At 38.5% G+C, this 25358-nt stretch overlaps 1 protein-coding gene across 5 annotated transcripts in view; it reads left to right on the top strand.

Annotated features, from left to right (window-relative positions):
- ELP4 (elongator acetyltransferase complex subunit 4) overlaps nt 1-25358 on the top strand; it is a 238843-nt gene that overhangs the window by 57544 nt on the left and 155941 nt on the right. For all 5 annotated transcript variants that reach the window (XM_046637835.1, XM_046637836.1, XM_046637840.1 and 2 more), the window contains exons 4-5: nt 4478-4609; nt 12502-12641. In XM_046637835.1, the coding sequence (XP_046493791.1) occupies nt 4478-4609; nt 12502-12641 (272 nt within the window). The remainder of the gene's footprint in view (nt 1-4477; nt 4610-12501; nt 12642-25358) is intronic.

The following is a 25358-nucleotide window of genomic DNA, read 5'->3' as shown; positions in this document are numbered from 1 at the left end:
CTTTTGAACTTATTGATGCTTGCTTTGTTTCCCAAGATATGGTCTATTCTTGAGAATCTTCCATGCACACCTGAGAAGAATGAGTAACCTGCTGTTTTTGGATGAAGTGTTCTATATATATCTATTAAGCCCATCTGCTCTAATTTTTCATTTAATTCTGTAATTTCCTTGTTGATTTTCTGTCTGGATGATCTATCCATTGGTGGTAATGGGGTGTTGAGGTCCCCTACTATTATTGTATTGTTGTTGATGTCTCCTTTTAGTTTTGTTAATAGTTTCTTTACAAATTTTGGTGCTCCTATGTTGGGTTTGTATATATTTATAAGTGTTATGTCATCTTGGTGGAGTGTGCCTTTTATCATTATATACTGCCCCTCTTTATTTGTTTTGCTGTGAAGTCTACTTTGTCTGATATAAGTATGGCAACACCTGCTTTGTTTTGTTCATTATTAGCTTGGAGTATTGTCTTCCATCCCTTCACTCTGAGTCTGTGTTTGTCTTTGGGGCTGAGATGTGTTTCCTGGAGGCAGCATATTGTTGGATCTTGTTCTTTGGTCCATCTTGCCACTCTGTGTCTTTTGATTAGAGAGTTCAATCCATTTACATTTAGAGTGATTATTGAAACGTGGGGGCCTGCTGCTGCCGTTTTATCACTTGTTTTCCGGTTCTTTTGCATTTCCTTTGTTTCTCGTCCCATGATTTTTGGATTCCTAATTCAAGTAGGTAAATTTCTGTATTGGCTTTCTTCTTATTTGTAATTTGTGTCTTTATTCTTGTTATTTGTTTAGTGGTGACCAGGTGGTTTGTATAACACATCTCGTAGATGAGATAGTCCTTTTTCTGGTAGCTTCTTATTTCCTTAAATTAAAACATTCCATCCCTTTTCTCTTCCCTTTCTAGGTTGTTATTGTCAGATTTTTTTTCCTCTTCTTTTTTGTGTTGTGAGTTTGTGTTTAAAATGACTAGGTTATATTTATTCTTGGTGTTTCCATTCCATTTATCTTTAATGTTTTATTTAACTTTTGCTAACCTGTTCTGATGGAGAGCTGCTACTTTCTGTTATTGTCCTTCTGCTTATCTCCTTTGTTCTGGATTTTGTAACCCCTTTCCTTTTTTTTATTTTTCAGGTATGAGGTTCTTACTGAGCATTTCTTGAAGAGGAGGTTTTGTGGCAATGAACTCCCTTAACTTTTGTTTATCTGGGAAAGTTTTTATTTCTCCATCGTATTTGAAGGATATTTTCACTGGGTAGAGTATTCTTGGCTGCAGGTTTTTGTCATTCAGAGTTTTGAATATTTCATTCCAATCTCTTCTAGCCTGTAAGGTATCTGCTGATAAATCTGCTGATAGCCTTATGGGGTTTCCTTTGTAACTTATTTTCTTCTGCCTGGCTGCCCTTTGTATTTTCTCTTTGTCATTGACTTTTGCTAGCTTCACTACTATATGCCTTGGGCTTGGTCATCTTGCATTAATAAAGTTTGGAGATCTATTGGCTTCTGTCACATAAAGTTCCATCTCTCTTCCCAAGTTTGGAAAGTTCTCAGCCATTATTTCTTTGAACAGGCTTTCTGCCCCCTTCTCCTTCTCTTTTCCCTCTGGTATACCCATAATCCTTATGTTGCATCTCCTAATTGAGTCAGATAATTCTCTGAGAGTTTCTTCATTTCTTTTTAGTCTTAGTTCTCTCTCCTCCTCTGTCTGCAGCATTTCTATATTCCTATCATCCAAATTGCTAATTCTCTCCTCCGTATTATCTACCCTACTGTTCAGAGAGTCCAGATTTTTCTTAATCTCCTCCGTTGTGTTCTTCATCTCCAGTATTTCTAATTGGTTCTTCTTTATAGTATCAAGCTCTTTTGTGACATAGCTCCTGAGCTCATTGAGTTGTCTATTTGAATTCTCTTTTAACTCGTTGAGTTTTTTAATAATGGCTGTTTTGAATTGATTGTCATTTAGGTTATAGATTTCATTGTCTTTGGGATTGTTTTCTGGGTACTTGTCATTTTCCTTCTGTTCTGGAGATTTAATATATTTTTTCATACTGCTTGATGGTGTGGATTTGTGCCTCCACATAGAGATAGAGTTTAGTCGCTGCTTCCACTTGTTGCAACTGGTGTCGTGGGGGAGCAGCTGTTAAGACTGCACCGACCAGGAACCCTGTCAGCTGTTACTGACTGGACCTGGGCTTCTCCTCATAGTCACAGTGGTCCTGTGGGGCCCTCCTCAGTTGTGGGGGCAATCGCAAGGGGACCTCAGGCTGCTGGTGCCTACTGTTGCAGCCCACCTAGATGCACTCCCTCCTTGGGGTCTGCAGCGGTGTTATGGGCTTTCCCAGCAGCCAGGAGCAGGATCACCTATAATTGCCGCTTTGTCCCTAACAGAGCCCACAAGATCACACTTGTCCACTATAGGTCCCAGCAGAGCTATGGGTATGTTCTGCAGTCTGTGGTTAGCTCACCTAGCTGTGCTACTTTTGCCCCAGGGCCTTCCAGCCATGTGATTGCCAGTCGGGACCTCTCCACTAGTGCTGTGCAGAGGCTTTCACTGAGGCTGCTGTGGGAACCTGGACTTCCCCCCTGGGCCACGTAGCCATTCCACTGGAGCTCCACCCAGCCCCACACCACTCCCACGGAATCTCTGGGAGCCCCTTGCCTGGTCTGGGACACTGGCCAGAGTCCGTGGGCCTGGCGGTGGCTGGCAGACTACTGCCCTGCTGGAAATTCTGCTCTTTGGGAGCTTCCTGGCATTCCAAATGCTGGGCGGTGCCTCTCTGCTAATGGCGAGCAGAGGCTTTCCATACCGGTGCCTGCGGGACCCTGGAGTTTCCCCCTGGGCTTAGGTGTAATCGTGGGGGGCTTAGGTAGGGCTGTTGTCACCTGTTTCCACTGTCGCTCTGCCAGTGAGTGCACACTCCCTCACTTGGTGCGTGGTGATGCTATGGGGGAGTCCACTGGAAGAGAGCCTCTTGCAGGTACTAGGCTGTCCGGGGGTCGGGGGTCAGAGAGTTTTCACTTATCTCCACCTCTTCCTGGGGGGAAGTCCATCCGCCTTTTGATGTATAGCAGCACGGGTCTCTCAGGTGTCTTGAGATGCTATCTGGTTATCCTTTATTAACCGGTGAATGTCCAATTAGTTGTAGATTCGAAGGGGGAGAGACAAAGAAGACCACTCACTCCGCCATCTTGGTCCCCCCTCCTGCATTTTACATTTTTAACTCACTTATTCCTTACAACAACCCAGCAAAGTGAATACTGTTATTTGCATCTTTCAGATGGTGAGTGGAGACACAGAGATGGGGTCAGGGTAACCGCAGACAGAGCTACTAATATGGAAAGTCAAGACTGGGACCCATGCAATCTGATTGCAGGATTCAAACTCATATCCACTATGCTGTGTTGTGCTAGACGCCTCACAAGTATTTATTTCCACTGAAAAGGAAGTTACTTTATTTCTGTAAGAGACTAATGCTTTGCTAGGAATGATGGATTCAAACTTAAGTGATATAGTCTCTAATGCTGGCTTAAGTTAAAGTGGGAATCTATTTGAAGGTCTTTTAGAAGGTGACTAAAATATATGATGGTTAATGTGTTTTCCTGCTGATTAGTTGACATGAGTCTAAGCACAAATAAATTTGATCTTGAAAAGTAAAAATTGCAGTTTAGACTAATTTAGGACGTGGCGTAGGATCACGTCTGCTAATCCCTGCTCCACGTTATCTTTGTGCTTCTGGTTGATCCAAGACGCAGTTACTGCCTGTGCTCTCCTTCTCCAGGAAACTTAGGTGCTTGTTTCTTTGCGTTGTTTCTGTAGTACCTGTTCACACACAAAAATGTTTTCTATACATTTTTGGTAGCTACTCAGTAGGTGAGCCTTCAAAGGAGAAAAGGTGAAAAATTAGAATTCAGTGTCTGTTCATTTAGTCAGAGATTTTAAATTGTATTTTCGTTGTTAAAAGAAGAGACACAGGCTTGCCAGGTGCAGGCAGATGTGTGGTGCAGGCAGATCCGCGTCCTTGTGCTCGGTTGTCACTCCACCCATTATTTCAGTGAAGGAGGTTTTTGAATTCTAGAATTGCAAACTACTAAACAGATAACACACATGTTTATTTCTGCCTTGTGGCAAAGATAACGATAATTACATGTAATATGTAACTGTTAATTCTAGACTTTGCTTTAAGTATATAAATTTTAGAAAATGAACGTAGCCTCTTGTTGCAATAGCATTTGATTTTTGTTAGTATGAAAATTTGAATATTTAGATTCTAGTTCATTGCTAAACTTCACATTTAATATTGTATATACCCTTTTTCTCAGTTTTAGAAATATCTATACTGTCATGACTTTATGCTTGAATCAATTTTAAGGCATCAAGTTTTAATATGTTGGTAAGTTCTAGTATTGCTAATGTTGTGATTTAAGAAAATTGTCACTTTTTTTTTACCACAGATGCTAAATAATGTGTCATTTTGTTTTCTTAGGAACTTCCTGCACCATTACTTAATGATAATTGTAAAAAAGAAGTTGATGAAGACGTATGTAGTCATAAAACACCAGAATCTAACATTAAGATGAAAATAGCTTGGCGTTACCAGTTATTACCCAAGATGGAGGCAAGTCAACTTTCAAACTATTTCTAAAATTTGAAAATGTATTTGTTTCGTTTTATAAAATCTCTTGTATGATTCTTTAAAGGCAATACAATGTATATTTATTTAAATAACTAGATATTTCTTTTGTAGAGTATTTTATCAAGATGGTATTTCTTGAAAATAAAATTATGGCAAATTATTTTTTTACCAAAATAGATTATTTTATTTCTTTCATAATCTTTATAGAGAATCTTATATTCTTGTGTTGCAAGCCAGAGTAAGAACTAATTAAACCATTCCTGTGGCCAACCCTGTGGCCTCATGGTAAGTTCAGTGTGCTCTGCTTTAGCAGCCCGGGTTCAGTTTCCACACGTGGACCTGCACCACTCAGATGTTAGCTCAGGGTGAATCTTCCTCAGGAAAATGAAAAGAAAATTCGATGATTACATGTAAATATTCAAGGAGAATGTTGGTTCTCTGAAACTACTATTTTTATTTCTATACATTTCAGCCATTACACTTTCAAACTCAGCTATTTGGTAACCTCACCTATCCAGGATAGCCTAGTAACAGATGTCAGTGAGTCTCCCCACTGAAGCTCATGAACTCTGCTCCTAGTGAAGGCTCTGTTCTTTTATTAGCTCCCTCATTTGATTGTTTGCTTCATTTGTTTTTCAGAGAAGTTTAATATCTACCAGACATTATCATACTGGTAAAAAAAAGAGAGGGAAATTCCGTCTGAGTAAGACACGATTCCCATAGTCCACCCTTCTCTGATCATCCCCAGGGACGTCCATGTTACGTTTCCTGAGGACAGAGGTGTGTTCACAGTACTTCTCAGCTGCACACGTGGATTCAGTTTCCTGTTTCCCCTGCCCCCCACCAATGCCAGCCGACTGTTAATCAGAGTGCCCCCCTGCCCGGCTTAGGCACAGCCGTAGAATTCTCTGCAGTGTTCTGGGTGGGCACTGCCAGTCAATGAGAGTCAGGATGTGAAGTTGCAGTTTGCGATAGAAACTTCTCACAATTGTATGCAAGACCTGTACAGCCTAAGCCCAGCCTCCTCTCCCAGTGTCCTCCCAGAGTTCTGTGTGTACGTATAAAAGGCCACATGCCTTCCTGCCATGAGAACTGCTCCTGTCGAGTGGCTTATGCTTCTGCTGGTAACGCTTTCCACTTCCTTATTCACCAGCTCATCCTTCTCCAAGTGCGAATGTTCCTACCTCTGACAGCTTTCCATACTTAATTATGCGGTCCTTAATTATCATTTCCATAGCACTTCATGTATTTTAAAGTTCTTCTATACATTGTATTATAGTTGTTAGTCTAACTCTCTCCTCCAGCAGACAGAATTCTCTATGAGGGCAGAAAGTTTGTCTCACTTTCTCTTGTATCTCCAGCACCTATGTTAATGCCCAGATAGTAAATCTTTAGTGAATGATAAATGTATTTATTCATTGTCACATATATTGATTTAAGCGTCAGCTGTGTACCAAGTTTAAAATATGTTGTAATATGTGTGTATTAAGCAATGGTAAATTATTCTAATTCAGATGGGAAAGCTATTTGAATAGTATGATTTTTTCTTCTTCTTTCTTTTCTTTGATGAGGAAGATTAGCCCTGAGCTGACTGCTGCCAATCCTCCTCTTTTTGCTGAGAAAGACTGGCCCTGAGCTAAGATGCATGTCTGTCTTCCTCTACTTTATATGAGGGATGCCTACCACAGCATGGCCTGATAAGCAGGGCGTAGGTCCACACCTGGGATCCAAACCTGTGAACCCCAGACCACTGAAGTGGAACGCACGAGCTTAACCACTATGCCACTGGGCTGGCCCCAATTTTTAAGCTGTGATTTAAATAACTGTGAGCAAACTATAAACTGCGGAGAGGATATTTCAACTCAAAGAGTAAAATAAGGAATAAATTTTCCCTGTATATAAAGGACTTCTAAAATGAATAAGGAATAGTCTACCAACTCAATTTTAAAAAACAGGCAAAACATGAAAAGGAAATTTAGGTGGCCCTTAAACATATAAAAGCAGATGCCCAATTTCTGTTACAGTAAGAGAAGTACAAATTAAAACTACGCTGACTTTCCCTTTTTCTCTTATCAGATTGTTGATAGTCTAAAATGTTGGTAAGATGCTAAATCAGCAAAGATGAGGGAAATTAGTAGTCTCAGACTTTGCTAGTGGGAAACTTCTGTGGAGGGTAATTTAGTAGTATCCTTCCAAGTTACAAAAACATATACCCTTTGATCATTTTGGAAATTTACATGACAAGTGTATTTTCTCAGGTGTAAAATGAAATATATATGAGCTATTTATGCGCCATATTTTTTAATAACAAAAGATTGGGCATAACCTAAATGTCCATCAGTAAGCAACTAATTAAAGAAATTATGGTGTCTGTGTATGGTAGAATACCATAAATCTGTATTAAAAACTAAAAGGAAGCTCTGTGTCATCAGAAGTCATTGCAGGCATAGCCTAGCTTTTGGATGTGATTGAGAACTGGATACCAGGAGCCAGAATAAATGTAGTTGTTCTGCTCAGGAAAGTGTGAGATGAGTGACACAGATTAAAACAGACAAGGAATGTAGGACTAGCACTTGAGAACTCTAATAGCAGAGAACTTCATGTCTTTGATCTGGCAGATTCATTTAAGTAAGTGGGCTTAGTGGTGACTCTTTTGTAGAGGGTGACCGTATTTTAACTTTTCTACTGGTATGTTCAGAGTCAATAATGAACATAAGCTCTAAGTTACATTTAACTTTTTTTTTTTTTTTTAAGATTTTATTTTTTTCCTTTCCAAAGCCCCCTGGTACATAGTTGTATATTCTTCGTTGTGGGTCCTTCTAGTTGTGGCATGTGGGACGCTGCCTCAGCGTGGTTTGATGAGCAGTGCCATGTCTGCGCCCAGGATTCGAACCAACGAAACACTGGGCCGCCTGCAGCGGAGTGCGCGAACTTAACCACTCGGCCACGGGGCCAGCCCCTACATTTAGCTTTTTTGTGAAGACAATATGCCAATTCAGTTTTAGACTATGTACGTCACTTGTGTCTTCATTTCCTTTATTTTCACTCCTATCTCAACTAGATTTTGGTCTTTTCATTGGTCACTAACATTCTTCAAGTGAAATTGTCAATGAAAATGCAAGTAGCTGAAATTTAAGCCGTTTTTCTTACTGCTTGTTATGAAATCAGTTTAAAGTTGGGGAGAAAGTTCTTTGTTTTTTTATAATTCATTGTTTCTTTATGTATTGTAATTGTAGGTGGTCTGCCTGCCCCTTCTAGGTAGAAGTGCACAGCTTATTCTGTTCTTCCTTATAGAGTGTGGGGTGTCTCCTTTGATTATCTTTTGGAGCAAACCTCTCAGAGGTTCCATATTAACGCACAAACCCAGTGCTTAGTGTTCTAGGTTTGAAAAGTTGTGATTCTTAGAGTGATCTTTCCTAGGTGACTTACTGTCCCGTTTCTTCAGGTCTTTGCTAAAATATCACTTCATCAGGAATGTCTTCCTTGGTCGCTCTGTGTAAAATAAAACTGCTCTCTGTATCATCTCCTTTCACCGTCTTCTTTTCCTTCAGGGCACTTATTATCTCCAGGCAGACAGTACAGCATCTGCCTTGTCCTACCAGAATGAGAGCTTAGTGAGAAGAGGGACTTTGACTTCTGTTTTACTGGCATATCGTGGCTGCTCAATAGTGATTTGTTGAATACATAGTGAATGAATTCTATAGTATGTGAATAATTGTGAAACTGACTTAAGTTACATTAATTAATACAAATAAAATAATAGTTTATTTTGAATTAACACCCAGTGGTCAAAGTTAAGTTAACTGGTATTTACAAGTGAGTTCTGTCAAGTTTAGAAAATAGAACCTTCTTCTGGCCTCTTTGCATTTCTCTGAAATGTCAGCAGCATGTATATTCACCTGTCACAGAGATCTTGCGTATGGTGATTTGTCAAGACTGGTAGACTTTGGTGGGCTCTCATCATCCTCTGCTTTGTAAGTTCAGACTCTACTTTGCTATTACCACTTTAAAAACAACAAAACTCTGGCTTTTCTTTATTTTACTTGGGACAAAATATAGTTAACACCATTATGAATAAAGATTAAACAAATAGTCGAAGACTAGCCGTGTCGATTATCAGAAATGCCTTTTAATATAAGTTGTCACCAGGTCCTAAGCATGTAGTCATATTCCCACTTAGGAAATGCAGAAGAGGACAAGAATGTGCACATGTAAGTCAGTAACAACAGCTCAGCAGAGCATAAAGCAAGCACTTCTTCCACTTGGAGGGAGGGTGTAGTTTTAAAAAGTCCCCATCCCTCATCCTGTGATTTGGTTCTCTCTCCCAGGTGGACATGCCCTCTTCTTCCCCATCTGGTCATCAAACCCTGTTCCCTCTTCACCCCAAGAATTGCTAGCCTACAGCGCATTCTGAGACTTCATTTCTTCAGTACTGTAGAGCTCCAGCACCAAGGCCCACAATGGCTCCAGTGATTCATGACCGTGTGTTAGATCTTGATTACATTAAATCCTCATTACATACTGTGGCTTTCTGTCTCAGTGCTTCAGCCACAACAGTCCTCTGATGGATGTGTGCATGTTGTAGGTGACGACAATAAGGCAATAGAATTACAAAGGATAGAGATGGGCCTTCTGATTCTCTAGTGAATCATGACACAGGAATAATAATAACATTTCTGTAGTGCTTTACAATTTACAAAATATTCATCACCACTGTTGCGTTAGATTCTCACAGTGGCCTAGTGAAATTGCTGTTATTTTAGCTCCAATTTCTGGTGGTTGAACTGAGCTCAAAGTGGTTTAGTAACCATGTGGATTCTTGCTTTGTTACACCACCCTGAGAAACAAGAAATGATAACAGTAAAAGAAAATGTCTTATTTAGACTGTTTATTTGTGGTGCAGCTTTTGTCTCAAAGTTTGGTTCTTTCTGACACACTGAAGGAGAGGGTGGTATTGTTTTGTTGCTCTGTGCTCCTCCTGGCCTGGCATCAGAGTTCATTTTCCATTAGCATGGTAAATTTTTACTGTGCCATTCTCTATTACTCTTCCATGTTGACAGTGTTAAAGGTACTTTACGAATGTGAAGTAGAAGTTTGCATAATGGAAAACTAAAGCACCATGTTCTTATCAAACTGAGTAAATGGCTAGTTATTGATGGTAGTTTTATTTTTTTAAATAGTTCTGTTTTTTTGTGGAGTTGACAGTTTTTCATGGAGTAATAGTATTATTAGATTTAAAGCATTTAGTTATTTTTTTAGAGGAAATACTGTAAGTCCTTGTTTTATAATTCTAGGCCGCAAAAGATTTCACAGCGCTTCAAAAATCTGATTATATGTTAATGCTATGTCTAGAGTAGAAAACTTACAAAATTGTTTTTTCCTGTAAAAGTATATTTATTTTTCATTTTCATTTTTTATTGAAGGATTAAAGTTTTTCATCATTAATAAAATTCTTACTGTCTACCTTGTGAATATTTTAGTTGCCATAGCTAATCTTAATTTCTGAAAAAAATTAGTAACTTAATTATAATAAGAAAAGCTTCCAAATTTATTTTTAGGTTTTAACGAATTATTTGTGTTCTATATGTTAACTGTCCCAGCATGAAATCAATTTTCGGTCTTGATTCATCCCAGATCTGAGATTTCTATCACATTAATATTATAATTAGAAACAGTAATAGAGATGGCAACTTAGAAAGCATGCTTTGCTTCTTGGCGATTTAGCGTATTTCTCTGCGTGCATAGGACTTCAAGAACCTTCAGTCCACTAATAAATTTATTAAGTCAAACTTAAAAGAAGTGAAAGTCTCTCTTTCTTCCTCTCTCCCCATGGCCTGTCTGCTAAAATAGATTATTCATGCTTGTTTGATTCAGGTAGGCCTTTGCAAGCTTCCCTACTAGGCCTGGGAATGTGGTACATTGATGCCTTTTCAGAGGCTCTGACATAGACCAAGCTTTTATTGCATGGTGTTTTATTATTACCAAATCCTGGTCTCCACCCAGTTTGTAGGCACTCTGCTTATTCTTTTGAACCAGGAAAGGTTATCACCTACCTTAATCCATGCAGCAGCGTGGATTAAGGACACCAGTGTGCCCCAGGATTCTCAAAGAGGATCCTGGAAACTTCTTGTTTCTTCTTTTTTGCTGTCTTTACTAAATTCTATTGGGCCTTAGGAGGATTTGCATCTGAAATGGGCAACCTGGTGTTTTTCTCAATGAAGACATCAGATCAAAGTTCAGTTAGTCAAGGCCTTTCTAAAACATTAAGGGGGCTTGGACTTACACAGTAAAAAGATGAGCTCTAGCAGAGATTGCAGTAGAAACATTCTGAACTATAATCCGGATAAAGAATAGATTATAGGCCAAAGAACAGACCTTAGTTAAATTGCTTTAGACTAATAACTTTATGTTTAAAAACTTTACACCCTACTCTTAAGAAACATATTTTAATGTCACATAATTTATTTTTCAGTACTTTCATGGTCAGTAGATAAATGGTGTTTTGGGAAACATACTTCTGGATATGTTGTATTGAAAAGATTAGATTGAGCAAATTGATAGGTCTCTTCATTGCTGAAAATAAATAGTGCCTTATGGAGGGATGAACAGTCATTTTATTTAGAAAATAAATGTCGAACCCACAGACTATGAATCTGAGAATAATATTTCTGTTAGACATCACAGTTTTTTATTCTGTGTAACTGTGTAATTTCATGTTTGTAGGCATTAAATTTAAGAACATGAGTCCTTGAAGTCTTCAGATGCAAATATGTAGTGTCAAGCAAATGCCTCTTATCTAAACTACAGAGTTGTCAGTTACTTAGTAAACTACGTTAGGAACCTGCTGTGGATAGTTTTTTAATTTTTGCAGATCACCTAGTTTTGTTGAATGTTCTGAAATTTGTCTGTCTTGTAGTATTCAGGACAGTGGAAACTATGTAAATTTAGATCAGAGATTTCATTAGAGTTATTGCCAAGTGGAATCTGTTAGTAGTTCAGCTTTAGTTAGAGGTGTCTGTATATTTCTGATGTGCTGAATGAAAGAAATCAGCCCAAGTCCATTCAAAGCAATATAATTATAGTAAGAATGTTACAGTCCTGGGCTTTTACTATCCTATGTAAATAAATTCAGCTTCAGTAGTTATTAGTTTCTTATGAGAAAAATAATTTGTTGGAGAAATTGTTAGTAGAGAACACAAAAGAGAAATTATCAATGAACTAATAACGACTGTGCCAGATTTCTGATTTATCTAATGTAGCTTATGTATATTCTCCCGCTTTATCATATGCCTTGTTCCCATCTGGAGTACCTAGTGCATTTTATACTATAAGCCTAATTTTAAGTTTGTAAGAAAATTTGAATATATATACACACTGTCTTGTGAGAATCGTGTTTTAAAATGATGCTCTGTTTAGTATATTTAAAATAGCTAGTTTCTTTTGGGCCCCTCACCAGTGACTTAATTTGGCTTAACTTTTCATTAGTTCTTAGCAACTGCATATTTAATTTGTCATTAAAACCTGAAATCCTTACATTAAGACTTATGTATATTAAATTTTTGAACTTAGGAAGGTATACAGTATAGTAAAAAAGCAAAGAAGTGTCTAAATTCCTATCAAACTTAGGGAACCACCAGGTTCTTCCCCAGGAGTGAAGAAACATAGAAGATGAAAGGGTTGCTTTCTAATCACTGAGAATTTAAAATAACAACACTTGTGTGCTTCTTTGAAATTTAATAAGTCTGTGTATATCCGCTCTTCCTTATTAGCATTAAAATGTATAAATATATCAGTGTTTTGCTGAATGTAGGAAGAATAAATTGTAGTTTTAAAAAAACTAATTTTTTAGCAACGAATGCGGGTTTTCTTAACAGGTTGGACCAATATCATCTTCAATATTCGGTCACTATTATGATGCATCAAAAAGGATACCGCAGGAACTAATTGAGGCTTCAAAGTGGCATGGATTTTTTCTTCCAGAAAAAATATCTTCAACTCTTAGTGTAGAATCCTGGTAAGTTAATGGCTCAATTGTGGTTTCAAAGATTAATGGATGCATTTTTACCACGTCTTTTGGAAGAAGGCATACTAAAGGTACATATCCTAATAATCAGTGTTAGTTTTCCACATAATCTATAACCTTAATTGTGTGTGTTTTATATTATTTCATTATATGTGGTATTTTTTTTTCTGGTCCTGTAACTGTTGGCTTGCCATTACTGTTAATTTGTGACTTGAAAAGTCTGGATACCAACTTTACAATACCTGCTGTTTTTATTTTCAAGAAAATGTGGAATGATTCTAAATCAGGATCTTTCAGCCCTAAGTGCAAGTGGATACCCAAGTATTACTTATTGATAAGAAGAGCAGTGAAAATGGCGTAAAGTAGTGCTGTTGCCCCATGTTTTTCCATAAGTGCTCTTTCAGAAAGTAAACAAGTGTATGTTTTCCAATATTTTATTTATTAAGGCTTTCTATTTCTAGTTGTGCTGTAAATAAAACAATCTGTAGTTTTTCAGGTGACTAAAGGGAATTTAGGGTTTGAGTTTTACAATGAAGAGTTTTAAGTATTAAACCAACACAACATGTCTATAGTGCTACTGACTTTATCATGGCCAAACTCTGAAAATTACAGTATTTGACATCGAATAATTTATAAAGTGTTAAGAATATTTCATTTCAATTTTTATTGCAGTGGGATCAAGGGAAGGAAATCCATGGAAAAGGCTGTTGGCTCTGCTTTCTTTCATACTGTAAAACCATTAGTTTAAAAGTAAGATGAGTTATTAAATAGTGATTTAATAGACAGGAAGTTGTGAACTGAAATGACTTAAAAATCTAGAGTCTCTTTTCCAGAAATATTACCTGAGAATTTAGTGAAGACTATCCTATTTATTTTTATTAAAACTGTTTAAAGAAAACAAACATTCTTCACTTTGCTGTGATGTTCTCCAGTCTTTGGCTGGAGACTTACCAAAAGTGGTCCTTGCATGCTGCCTTAGCACCAACAGCTGCCACTGATGCACGACTGCCAAGTGTGGGTCCCGCTGCTGTGCACTCTACATTTGTTATCTAGTATAATCCTTCTCCCAACTCTGTGAAAGCCTGTATTCCAGGGCCAGCCAAGTGGTGTAGTGGTTAAGTTTACGCACTCCACTTCAGCAGCCCAGGGTTCGTGGGTTCAGATCCTGGGCACAAGCCTGCACACTGCTCATCAAGCCATGCTGTGGTGGCGTCCCACATAGAAAGTAAAGGAAGATAGGCACAGATGTTAGCTCAGGGCCAGTCTTCCAGGAAAAAAAAGTATATATTCTGTTTTCCAGAAGAAGATACTGAGGTTCACAGAAGCAGGTTATCTGAGGCTCAACTATTAAGTGGTAGAGCCAGGATTAACGTAAGTCAGATCCCTCTCTATTTCATTTTGCTTTACTGCTTCAGAAGATTTTGGTGTCTTTCGCCTTTACCTTCCTGTGTTATGGAGGAAAGAGCACTGATAAAGAAATTTAAAAATCTGAGTTCTGATACTGAGTCCATCCTACTGTAAAACTTGGGTGAGTCCCTTAAATTCAGTGAAAATAAATATCCTCCTGTGAAAAATGGGGAAGGGGGGCAGAATACCACCTGTCGTACCTACATCACTAATTTGTTGTTAAGTTTGAATGATTGTATTGATTATACTGTACTAGTTCCTGATTTTGCCATTCACTAAACCAGACATCCATATACATACACGTTTGGGAAATAGGTCAAAATAAATTTTCCATGATTTCCCAGGCAGTGAATGGTGGAACCCAGAATCAAAGTCCTTTCTTTCTGACTTAGAAACCTGGATTAGCAATAATGCTGTGCTGCCTCCATTCATGGAGTGCTTAGGCAAATGAAAAATGTAAAATGTACATTAAGTATGATGTAAGTAAATGAGAATAATATGATCTTACTTTTGTAATTAAAAATATATTTTAAGGATAAAACTTTTTTAAGCCAGAAAGTACAAGGTTTTTTTCATTCATTCAGCAGCTAAAGGGAGGAAGGAATGAACGTTTGTTGAATACCTGTTCCCTGTCGGGCACTGTTCCAGGCATTCGACCATGGGATATCTCATTTAATCCTCCAGACAACCCTCCGAGAGATGTAATACTGTCCCCATTTTGTAGGAAACTTGAGGTAGCTTTCCCGCTGTCGTAGGCTGTACGTGACTAAGCTAACACCCAAACCCATGTCTGCAAAACCTCTGCTCTCCTCTGCCCCGGGCTGCCTCCACTGACTGTGCAGCACACGGACAGCCCACGAGGCTGGGTGCCGGGAGAATTACACGTTGATCGGCTGTGAGGGTCTAGTCCTTTGGCTTTAAAATATATTTTTTCAGAATATTTTTTGAAAACTAGCAGTTTTGCACAGAATAGGAAAATTTATAGATTTTAATTATCAAGGCAGTATTTCATTTCATAGTTGTTAACTGATAATGCATTTATTTCATATTAAACTTAAATGCTTAATTAAATGTAATTAAACTTTAAACATGTAATTAAATTAATTTTGAAAATGGCTACTTTACCATGTGAGATTTATTTTAATTTATGAAAAGCGTGTGCTCATTTCACTGAAATGAGCTTTATTGGTTCATTTATAAAACAGTAAAGCTAAGCCTTACAGTTGTCTATACTTTTCCTGTAATTAAGACTAGAGGATATCACTGTGTCCTACTATCGTATGTGAGGATACTATGTATAATTTCATAATTTGTAAAGGCACTATTGAAACCTGTAAAGATTTTTTTACAGTAAGAAGAACTGAAGGTCATTTAAAATTTGCATTAACCAATTTAAAATTATTGGTGGGTTTGACTCTGGAAAATATTCATACATACAGTTTAAACTTTCAAAATAAAGCTTGGGTATAAAAACCTGAGATATATCACAATAATATTATTCAGATGATTTTATTTTGATATTTTACTGCCATAAATCCGATAATCTGAGTCACAAAACAATGATAGGAAAACTGATTTTGAGAATACTTCTGTAGTCTAAGTTTTCAAAATTTGATGTTTTTTTAAATTAAACTTTGCTAACAAGTATGCCCAAGTACCGTTCTGTTTCCTCACTAGAAAGATATTGCCATTTTTCAGGGCATGGATGGTGTCTCAACTTTCTTATTTATTAACAAATCTACTAACATACTGCTTAACCTACTGTTACAGACTGAAGGTTTGTATGCCCCCAAATTCATATGTTTAAGCCCTAATCCTCAGTGTGATGGTATCTGGAGATTGGGTTTTGGCAGGTAATTAGGGTTAGATGAGGTTATGAGGTTGGTCCTTGTCTGATAGGATTGGTGTCCTTAAAAAGAGGGAGAGACACCGAATTCCCCTCTCCGTGGGCACACACCCAGGAGAGGCCACGTGAGCACGCAGCGGGAAGGTGGGTGTCTGCAGCCTAGGGGAGAGCTCTCACCAGATACCAGCCATGCTGGCACCTTGGTCTTGGACTTCTGGTCTCCAGAACTGAAACCAAATAAATTCCTGTTGCTTAAGCCACCCAGACTATGGTAGTTTGTTATGGGAGCCCAAGCCAACTAATATAGCCACTATATTGTAAGATGTTACTTTTTTAATTATAGATACGTCAGGTCTTGAATACTGAGTTCAAATACAGTTGGTAATAAATAGAATGAACTTGTTTTGATGTGTTTCTTTGAAATTCAGGATTTTGTTTTTACATACGTGTCCTAACAATAGCTAGTAGATTCTTATATTAGCTAAAAGTTTTGTACTAAGTTGAATCAACTGAATTCTGAAAGAACCAGTTATCTTTCTGGGAAAATTTCTAGAGGAAAATCAATGGAAAGAGGAGAGGAATAATACTTAAGGTTTTAGAAGTCATCCCATTTTCCTTCTCCTGCCACGTCTCTGTGCCAGCCTCAGCGGAAGCTCTGTGTAAGCCTTCTGTGATATTTCCCTAGACAGCCGTAGGTATGCCCCATCCATCTGCTTACTTCTATTCCTACTTCTGTCAGGGCGCTTGTCGCATTACTCTGTGATGGTTCATCTTGCTGCATTCTGTCTTCCCTCTCAGGCACTGGACATCCTTGAGAAAAAAAGGCGTGCTTTCATCTCTCCGTCCCCTGAATCTTGGGCGTAGGTGTTGACTTGATCATTGGTGAATTAGTGGACTGAAGCACAAAGTATAGTGATAACTGGTAGCCTTGTTCTCAACACAAAGATTTAGTGGGATGAAACCAGACTGAAACCTAGCCATGTGAGAATATATTTTATTTCAAAAAAACAGATCTCTTAGACTGAGAAGCAGAGAACCAGAGTGTATTCAGAAGTTGCACTTGGAAAATTCACTCATGAGAAACGAATTTTCCAGGTAAGACTGAAAGTTGAGAACGGAAATCACCAGGTTCTGGAAGTGCTCTGTAAACTGCTGCAGGATACAGTGAGTGAGATATTTCTGCAAATCTCAGACCGCGGAAAGGCGAGATGTAAGTGTGAGGAGGGGTTTTGCTGTATACTTATCTGCTGGTGATGTAATCAAAGTGAAAAGATAATGTCTGAAAATGCAGAGTGAGGACTATTATCCTGAACCTCACTTTGACCGATAGAGGACATTACCTGCTTCCCTGTTGGCCTCTTGCTGCTCTCTGTCCTTCACAGGCCTTTGGGCACGCAGGGTCTAGTTGATCCTCTCACTCCCCAGGTCATGTGTGGCCTGCTATCTTCATTACTGCACATGGGGTTTTTAAAACAATTATTTCCCACCTCACTCCGCACCCCTCATTCTAGTTGTCTTCACCATAGGCATACTGTCTCTTGTTTGTGGATACCCTTCCAGATTTCTGTTTTTCCTTCAATAAGGTGACTCCTTTGAGCCTTGACTCCTCCCTCCTTCTCACTCCCTTTGTCCAGTCCATCAGCAAATCCTGTCAGCTGTATCTTCAGTATGTCCAGATCCTGATATCTTCTTGCAACCTTCACCTCTTCCATGCCAATCTAAGTCACCCACATTTCTTACCAAAACTCTTGGAGCAGCCTCCTAATTCGTCTTGTTCCTTGCCTCTTGGTGGCTCCTATTTTTCTTCAAAACAGCCTAGTGAACCTTTTCACAAAGTACTATCCAATAGAACTTTCTGCAGTGATGGAAATTTTCTGGATCTGTGCTGTCTGCTATAGCAGCCTCTAGCCATGTGCGGCTAATGAGTACTTGAAATGTGGCACTGAAATTTTTGATTTTTTATTTTAATTAATTTAAATGTAAGTAGCTCTATGTGACTAGTGGTTATCTTATTAGATAGTACAGTTTACAGCATAAGTCAGCTCTTACCACTACTCTGGCTCAAACCCTCCAATGATCTCTGATCTCAGGATAATAAAACCACATCCTAACAAAGGCCCTGTAGGGCCTTGAGAACCTAGTTGGCCCTACTTCATCTGATTGCTAGCTACCTCTCTGATCTCTTTGGGCTTATTAGGGTTGGGGAAAGAAAGGATAAAGGGAATATCAAGAATGCTGTCCAGTTTTCAGACATTAGAACTAGGCTGGCGCCATTTACTGATGTAAGTAAACGTAAACATATATCCAACAGTATTTGTTGAACACCTTCTCTGATGTGAACACTCTGTAAACGAGCACCTTTGATGAGCCCAGCACTATGCTAAACCCTAGGTTTATTTTACTAAACAAAGCAGCCCTTGTCCCTGCCCTTGTGTAGCCAACAGTCTAGGGAGAAAGCATACAAAACTGTTTTGAAAACAAAGCAAACAATCTATAATTATGGACGGTGATAAATAACATAAAGAAGAAAAGGACATTTTGCATAATTGTGGAGTGGGGGGAGATATACTTTGAGTTGTGTTCAGGTAAGGCCTCTCTGAAGAGGAAACATTTAAGCCAAGGCCCCGGGAATAAAGGCAGTCACAGAAGGGGCCAAGATGTCTTCCTGACAGAGGGAGCATCAGGGCTGAGAAAGGGAAGAACCAGTAGGTTCAAGCAGCTAAAAGGCAGGAACAGCGTGAGTGATGGAAAGAGCCACATGGAAGGTGGGTTCAGAGGGCTCAGTGGGGATCCTGGCACTCTTGTAGGAAAGCTGTTCGTGAGGGTAGAGAAAACAATAGCTGGAAGAGGTTGAGTGAGAGAAATATTTTTTTGTTCGTTTCTGTTTTGTTCTGTCTAAATGTGAATGGGAAAAATTCAATAGAGAGGGAATGGATGAAGATATAGAAGAGGAAGAAGCAGCTTCCAGCTGCTTGCCACTGGGCCTGTTACTAAACCACTTGGGGAAATTCCTTAACCCTCACTCTCTCTGTTACCCATCCATAAAACAGGCCTAAAAGTCATACCCTCTGGATGCTGCTTGATACATGGCAAGTTCTAAATAAATGTTAGGGAGTCGTGGTGTGTGTTCTGGAAAAGGCAGCAGATGCCTCAAAGCAGCTATGGAAGTATTGGCCTTTTAGACGTAATAACATTTCCTCCGCTGGAGGGAAAGGAAGGGGTAAAGAGTAGTGTCAATGCAAATAGATTGGTGCTTCTGGAGGCAAGGTGTTGAGTTCTGTCAAAGCTATGGACTTGTGACTTCTCTTTACTCCAAGAATGATAGGTGTGGTCATCCACTGAGGGACAGTTAGTTACCTCTTTGGAGTTTGGGTTAAATGGGCAAGATTTCAGATAGTTGTTTCATAGACTGGAAGAACACATCAACTAGAGAAGAATCGGATATGTATTGGGCACCAGTCTGTCAGGTTGTGTGACTTTGTTGCATCTATGCTAAGATTCCTAGGTGCACGCAGGGTGATGTTTCATCAGGTGGAGTCAGCAGACAGACAAAGCACAAAGGAGTTTAAGGTATTAAAATAATGAACAAAGTGATGGACTGCAAATTCCAGGCAGGGAAAGCATGAATTGGAGACAACTTCCGTTGGCCTACAAGGAGAAGGAGAGGGGCTCGGGGACCGGCAGTGGACTCGCTAACTCGGCAGCGCGGCTGAGTGAACAGAGCAAGTTTCTGAGATAGGAAGTGTTGGTGGAAGAGAAGATGTTTGAATTCAGACTGTAAACCAGGGACAGAGTCTTCAATGCAGAGAGGGAAAAGTCCAGGAGCTTGATAAAGACAGCTACTTAAAAGGGAAATTCTTAGGGTTGGCTAGATTAAAAAAAAAGCACGAGTTTTTCATTTGTTTTGTTTTACCAGAAAGCAGAGGAGTGGTTTGGAAGTGACATTGGAGAACAAAAGCAGATACCAACCAAATCTCCCAAATACTGAAGAAGAGAGTCAAGCGGCAGCTTTGTTTAGCTGGGCCCGAGTGCCCACCGCCTTCCAGGGGAAATGCAGTCATCCTGGGGCAGTGGTGGCCACTGTGGCTTTTGTGAAGGGCTGAGGCTGCTGGCGGCTGCGAAGACTGCGGGGAGAGTCTGTGCAGGGGCGGCCCTGCAGCAGCTGTTGCTGCAGAAGAGACTGGGGTGATTTCTGGGGTGAGCATCCAAGATAGAGTGGAGTGGAGAAGCAGACGGTAGTAATAGAATATGCAGTACGGCCCTGCTTATGTAAAATTCTACATAGCTTATTCCAAATTCTTTTCTAACACTAACTTAGGAGATGTTAAAGTTTCAAAAACTTAGTGATATTTGGTCAAATAAACCCATGAAAGACTGAAGCTAAATCCCCTCAGAGGCTGCATGAGTATTTGAAAGGCTGTGAGAGAAATGCCAAAATTAAACAGATATATGCATAGTTAAAGTAACCCTGCTTATATTTGTTTATTGGCAATATACTCTTCAGAATGAGCAATGGTTTTATCAGCAACTTCTTAACATCTCTTAATAGTTTTTCTCAGTAAGAACAAGAAGTGCTGGTACAGAGAGAGGCCTAAAATCTGTTCACCGAACTGTTAACAATGTTCACCTCTCGGTGGTGGATTTTGGGTGTTTTCTTTTATTCTTTGTAGGTTTTATTTATTTGAATTTTTATGATAAACAAGCATCATTTTTGTTCTAGGGAGGTATTTCAAATTAGCGGGGAAAACCTAATCATTTGGGAATAATATAGTGAAATCCTTACCTAATATCTCACCTCAAACTATATTTCCAAAGAGCTAAAGATTTAAATGTAATAAATTAAATTACAAAAGTAATACAAGAAAATAAAAGGGAATGTCCTAAACTCTTGGAGTGGGAAATAGCAATCAGTTTATTTAATACTCATGTCTAAATACCATTCTTCATTGAAAGGAACAAGGACACTAGAGAAAGAAAAAGATACACCTTTAACATCTTTTTATGTTTAGAAGTGCTTAAACAATGATGAGGGTGTGTCAAAAGGATACAGAACCCAGCTCCATGAAGCTCCCAATGGCCAAATCGGAGATAATTTGAACATCAAAATAATGATAGTAATGGATCATAGCCCATTTTATGAAATAGGAAGTCATGAGTACATACTGATATAAATAAATTGAAAGTTACCGAGGAACAAGATATTTACCTAACCTCACATTACCTCCCCACAAAATATTTATTGACTACGAAGGGGTAAAGAATAATTTTACAGTAAAGAAGCCTGGCAGACATCACTTTAATCAAGTTAATGTCATCAGTAACAGGGCTAGTCCAAATTGTATTCTACCTGATAATATGCAGTGACAAGAACTCAGCAACACTTCTGTGATATTCCTACCCAAAGTACATAATTTAAAACTGATCATGAAGAAACAGCAGACAAACCCAAATTGGGAACATTCTACCAAATATCTGGCTTGTACTCCTCAAAAGCGTCAAGACCGTGAAAGTTAAGGAAAGCCTAAGGCACTTCCAGATTGAAGGAGACTAAAGAGATATGACAACTGAAGGCAACATGTGGTTCTGAACTGAGTTCCTTTGCTATAAAGGATGATATTGGGACAACTGGAAAAACTTGAATGGGATCTGAGGACTAGATGGTAGTGTCAATTTCCTAATTAGATCAATATCCTAAGTCGGATGGTTGTGTTATATAGGGAACGTCTTTGTTTGTAGGAATCACACCCTAGATTATTAAGAAGTGATGGATCATCATGTCAACAACTTATTCTCAAGGGGAACAGGAAAAAAAGTTTTTTGTTCTGTATTTGCAACTCTTCTATATTTGAGTTTGTTTCAAATTCTTAGAAAATGCAAGCACACATGTATGCATATGTGTGTGTGTATATATGTCTTTAGTAAATTAAGACCATTTTTAAGTTGAGTACCATAGTACAAAACAGGCAAAAGATATCAGCAGGAGGTTCTCGCGAGAAGATACAGAAAGGGCTCATAAGCCTCACTAATAACCAAAGAAGTGTAAACAAAAACCAAAGAGATACCATTTTTCAACTATCAGATATTTTAAATGATAATGCCCTGTGTTAGTGATGGTGTGGAGAAACACACCACTCGTGTTAATTGTAGCAGTGTACATTGTCAAAACAATTCTGGGGAAAGGTGTCAGAGTGTACGTTATCAGTTGCCATTTTACCATTTCCAGAAATTTATCATAAAAAAATAATGATACAAGTTAACAAACCTGTATTTACAAGAATGATTGTAACTATGTGTCATACTAAAAATCTGGAAGCAACCTAAGAATTGTCAGTATAGATTGGTTGAGTAAATTATGTTGCATCCAAATAATAGAATACCTTGCAAGCAAAGTGAGAAGATTTTTAAAAATTATGGAGTATAACATATATAATAATAAATAATATATTTGTAGAAAGTGACCCATGAGGCTGTACATCAGCAGTCTAAGAGTCATTTTCTCTGGGTGTTTGAATTATGGGTGATTTTCCTTCCTTTTTTTTTTAGCCTTCTTGAGACAGCATGGTTAAGGTAGAGGCTCTTTGGTTAGACAATCTAGGTTTGAATTCTGGCTCCTCCACTTACTAGCTGTAGGACGTTGTGCAAGTTACTTCACTCCTCTGGGTCCACATTTCTTAGGATGCAAAATTAGAGTAATAATACTAGAAACTACTTTATAGGATTATTAAATGAGATAATGAAGATTTAACACTTAGCACACAGTGGCTGGTATAGTAAGGGCTTAGTGAATTTTGGCCTCCATCCTTATTGTTATTTCTGCTTATAGGTTTGAAATTCATCTAACAAACATATTTTTGTTACCAAGTAAATCAATAAAGTTATTTCCACCTTTGAGAAAAAATATATCTACTTGAGCAGATATTTTTTATCTGGACAATCAGCTCTCTCTTCCCGTTCTTTCCTTTGAGAAAAACATTTGGAGATCAATTCCTCCCTAGATATCAGCCTGTGAATGAGCAGTGGCAGTATGTCTTGTGCCTCACACACTCCTTAGCTCCCTCCTGGAGGTGGATTGGAAGACTTGCTAACAGACTGCTGCTTGCTCCTCACTTGGCAGTTGTGGTGATACCATTGGACGAGCCCCATTTCTTCTTACCTCCTTAGGTGCATACCTTGTTCCATCTAGTTATCCTGCCTGACCTCCATTCATCCTGCACCTGGAGCATTACTATATTATACTGATCCCACGGGGACTGATAACAGCTAACAATGACTGAGCACTGATTTTCTGTCTGCTACTGTTATTACCATTTTACATTTATTTCATTTAATCCTTACAAAAGTCCTATGAAGTTTGTAGTATCCCCATTTTGAAAATGAAGAAGTAAGCACAACAAGTTTAATTAGTTTATTTAAAGTCATACAGGGACTTAAAATCAGGGGAGCCCAAATAGCCAAAAAGTTGGAGGTCTCACACTTCCTGATTTCAAAACATATTAGAAAGCTACGGTAATCAAAACAGTGTGGTGTGGTCTTGGCATAACAACAGAGATGTAGACCAATGGAACAGGATAGAGGACTCAGAAAAAACCCTCGCACACATGGTCAAATGATCTTCAACAAGAGTGCCAAAGCCCCCCACTCAAGGGGAAAGGACAGTCTTCAGTAAATGGTATTGGGAAAACTGGACATCCACATGCAGGAGAATGAAGGTGGACCCTTGTCTTATACTATATCCAAAAATTAACTCAGAGTGGATTAAAGACATAAATGTAAAACCCAAAACTACAAAAATCCTAGAAGAAAACACAGGGGGAAAGCTTCATGACATTGGATTTGGCAGTAATTTCTTGGATATAACATCAAAAGCATAGGCAACAAAAGCAAAAATAGACAAAAAGTAGTGGGACTACCTCACTTAAAAACCTCTGTGCATCCAGAGGGGGAAGTGGTGTACCCACAACATGACTAACAAAAATGTACAACTGAAATCTCACAAGGTTGTAATCTATCATAACATTAATAAAAAAAATAAAAAATAAAAAAAACCTCTGTGCATCAAAGGACACAATCAACAGAGTGAAAAGGGAACCTAAGGAATGGGAGAGAGTATTTGCAGATCTTTTATCTGATAAGGAATTAATATCCAGAATGTATAAAGAACTACAATTCAACAACCAAAAACAACCTGATTAAAAACTGGGCAAAGGACGTGAATAGACATTTTTCCAAAGATGATATGCAAATGGCCAACATGCATATGAAAAGATACTCAACAACACTACCATTAGAGAATATGCAAGTTGAAACCACAATGAGATATCACCTCACACCCATCAGGATGGCTATTATCAAAAGAACATAAGAAGAGTCAGCAAGGATGTGGAGAAATCGGGACACTTGTGCACTGTTGGGGGCATTGTAAATGGGCAACTACTAGGAAAAACAGTATGGCAGTTCCTCAGAAAATTAAAAATAGAACTACTATATGATCCAGCAATCCCACTTCTGGGTATGTATATAAAAGTATTGAAAGCAGGATCTCAAGAGATATTTGCATATCCATGTTCATAGCAGCCTTATTCACAATAGCCAACAGATGGGAGCAGCCCAAATCTCTATCAAAGAATGAATGGTTAAACAAAATGTGGCATATACATACAGTGAAATACTATTCAGCCTTAAAAAGGAATGAGATTCTGTCACGTGCTACAACATGGATAAACCTTGAGGATGTTATGCTGAGTTAAATAAGCCAGTCACAAAGAGACAAATACTGCATGATTTCACTCCAGTGAGGTGTCTTAAGTAGTCAAATTCATAGAAACAGAAAGTAGAATGGTGGTTATCAGGGGCTGGAGGGAGGGGAAAATGAGGAGTTATTTAGTGGGTATAGAGTTTCAGTTTTGTAAGATGGAAAAGTTCTAGACATCTCTTGCGCAACAATGTGAATATACTTACACTACTGAAAGATACACTTTATGTATTTTTTACCACAGTTAAAAAGGAAAAAGGGAGGTTGGCCCCGTGGCCAAGTGGTTAAGTTTGCGCACACCACTTCTGTGGCCCATGGTTTCAGTGATTTGGATCCTGGGCACGCACCGAGCACCACTCATCAAGCCAAGCTGAGGCGGCATCCCACATAGCAGAACTCAAAGGACCTACAGCTAGAATATACAGCTATGTACTGGGGGGCTTTGAGGAGAAGAAGAAGAGAAAAAAGAGGAAGATTGACAACAGATGTTAGCTCAGGGCCAGGGCCAATCTTTAAAAAAAAGAAAAGAAGAAAAAGGGAAAAAAATAGGTTGTATTACAAATTTACTTATATTCTATTTACAAAAGATAAATTCACAATATATATGGACAAGAAAATATTTAAAGTAAAATGACAAATGAAGATATACCAAGGAAAAAACAAACAGACAAAACAACAACACAATGAGAGACCATTTCACACT

The sequence above is a fragment of the Equus quagga genome, chromosome 14, assembly GCF_021613505.1.
Source record: "Equus quagga isolate Etosha38 chromosome 14, UCLA_HA_Equagga_1.0, whole genome shotgun sequence".
In the NCBI taxonomy this organism is placed as follows: domain Eukaryota; kingdom Metazoa; phylum Chordata; class Mammalia; order Perissodactyla; family Equidae; genus Equus; species Equus quagga.
This window is presented reverse-complemented; position numbering and strand designations above follow the sequence as displayed.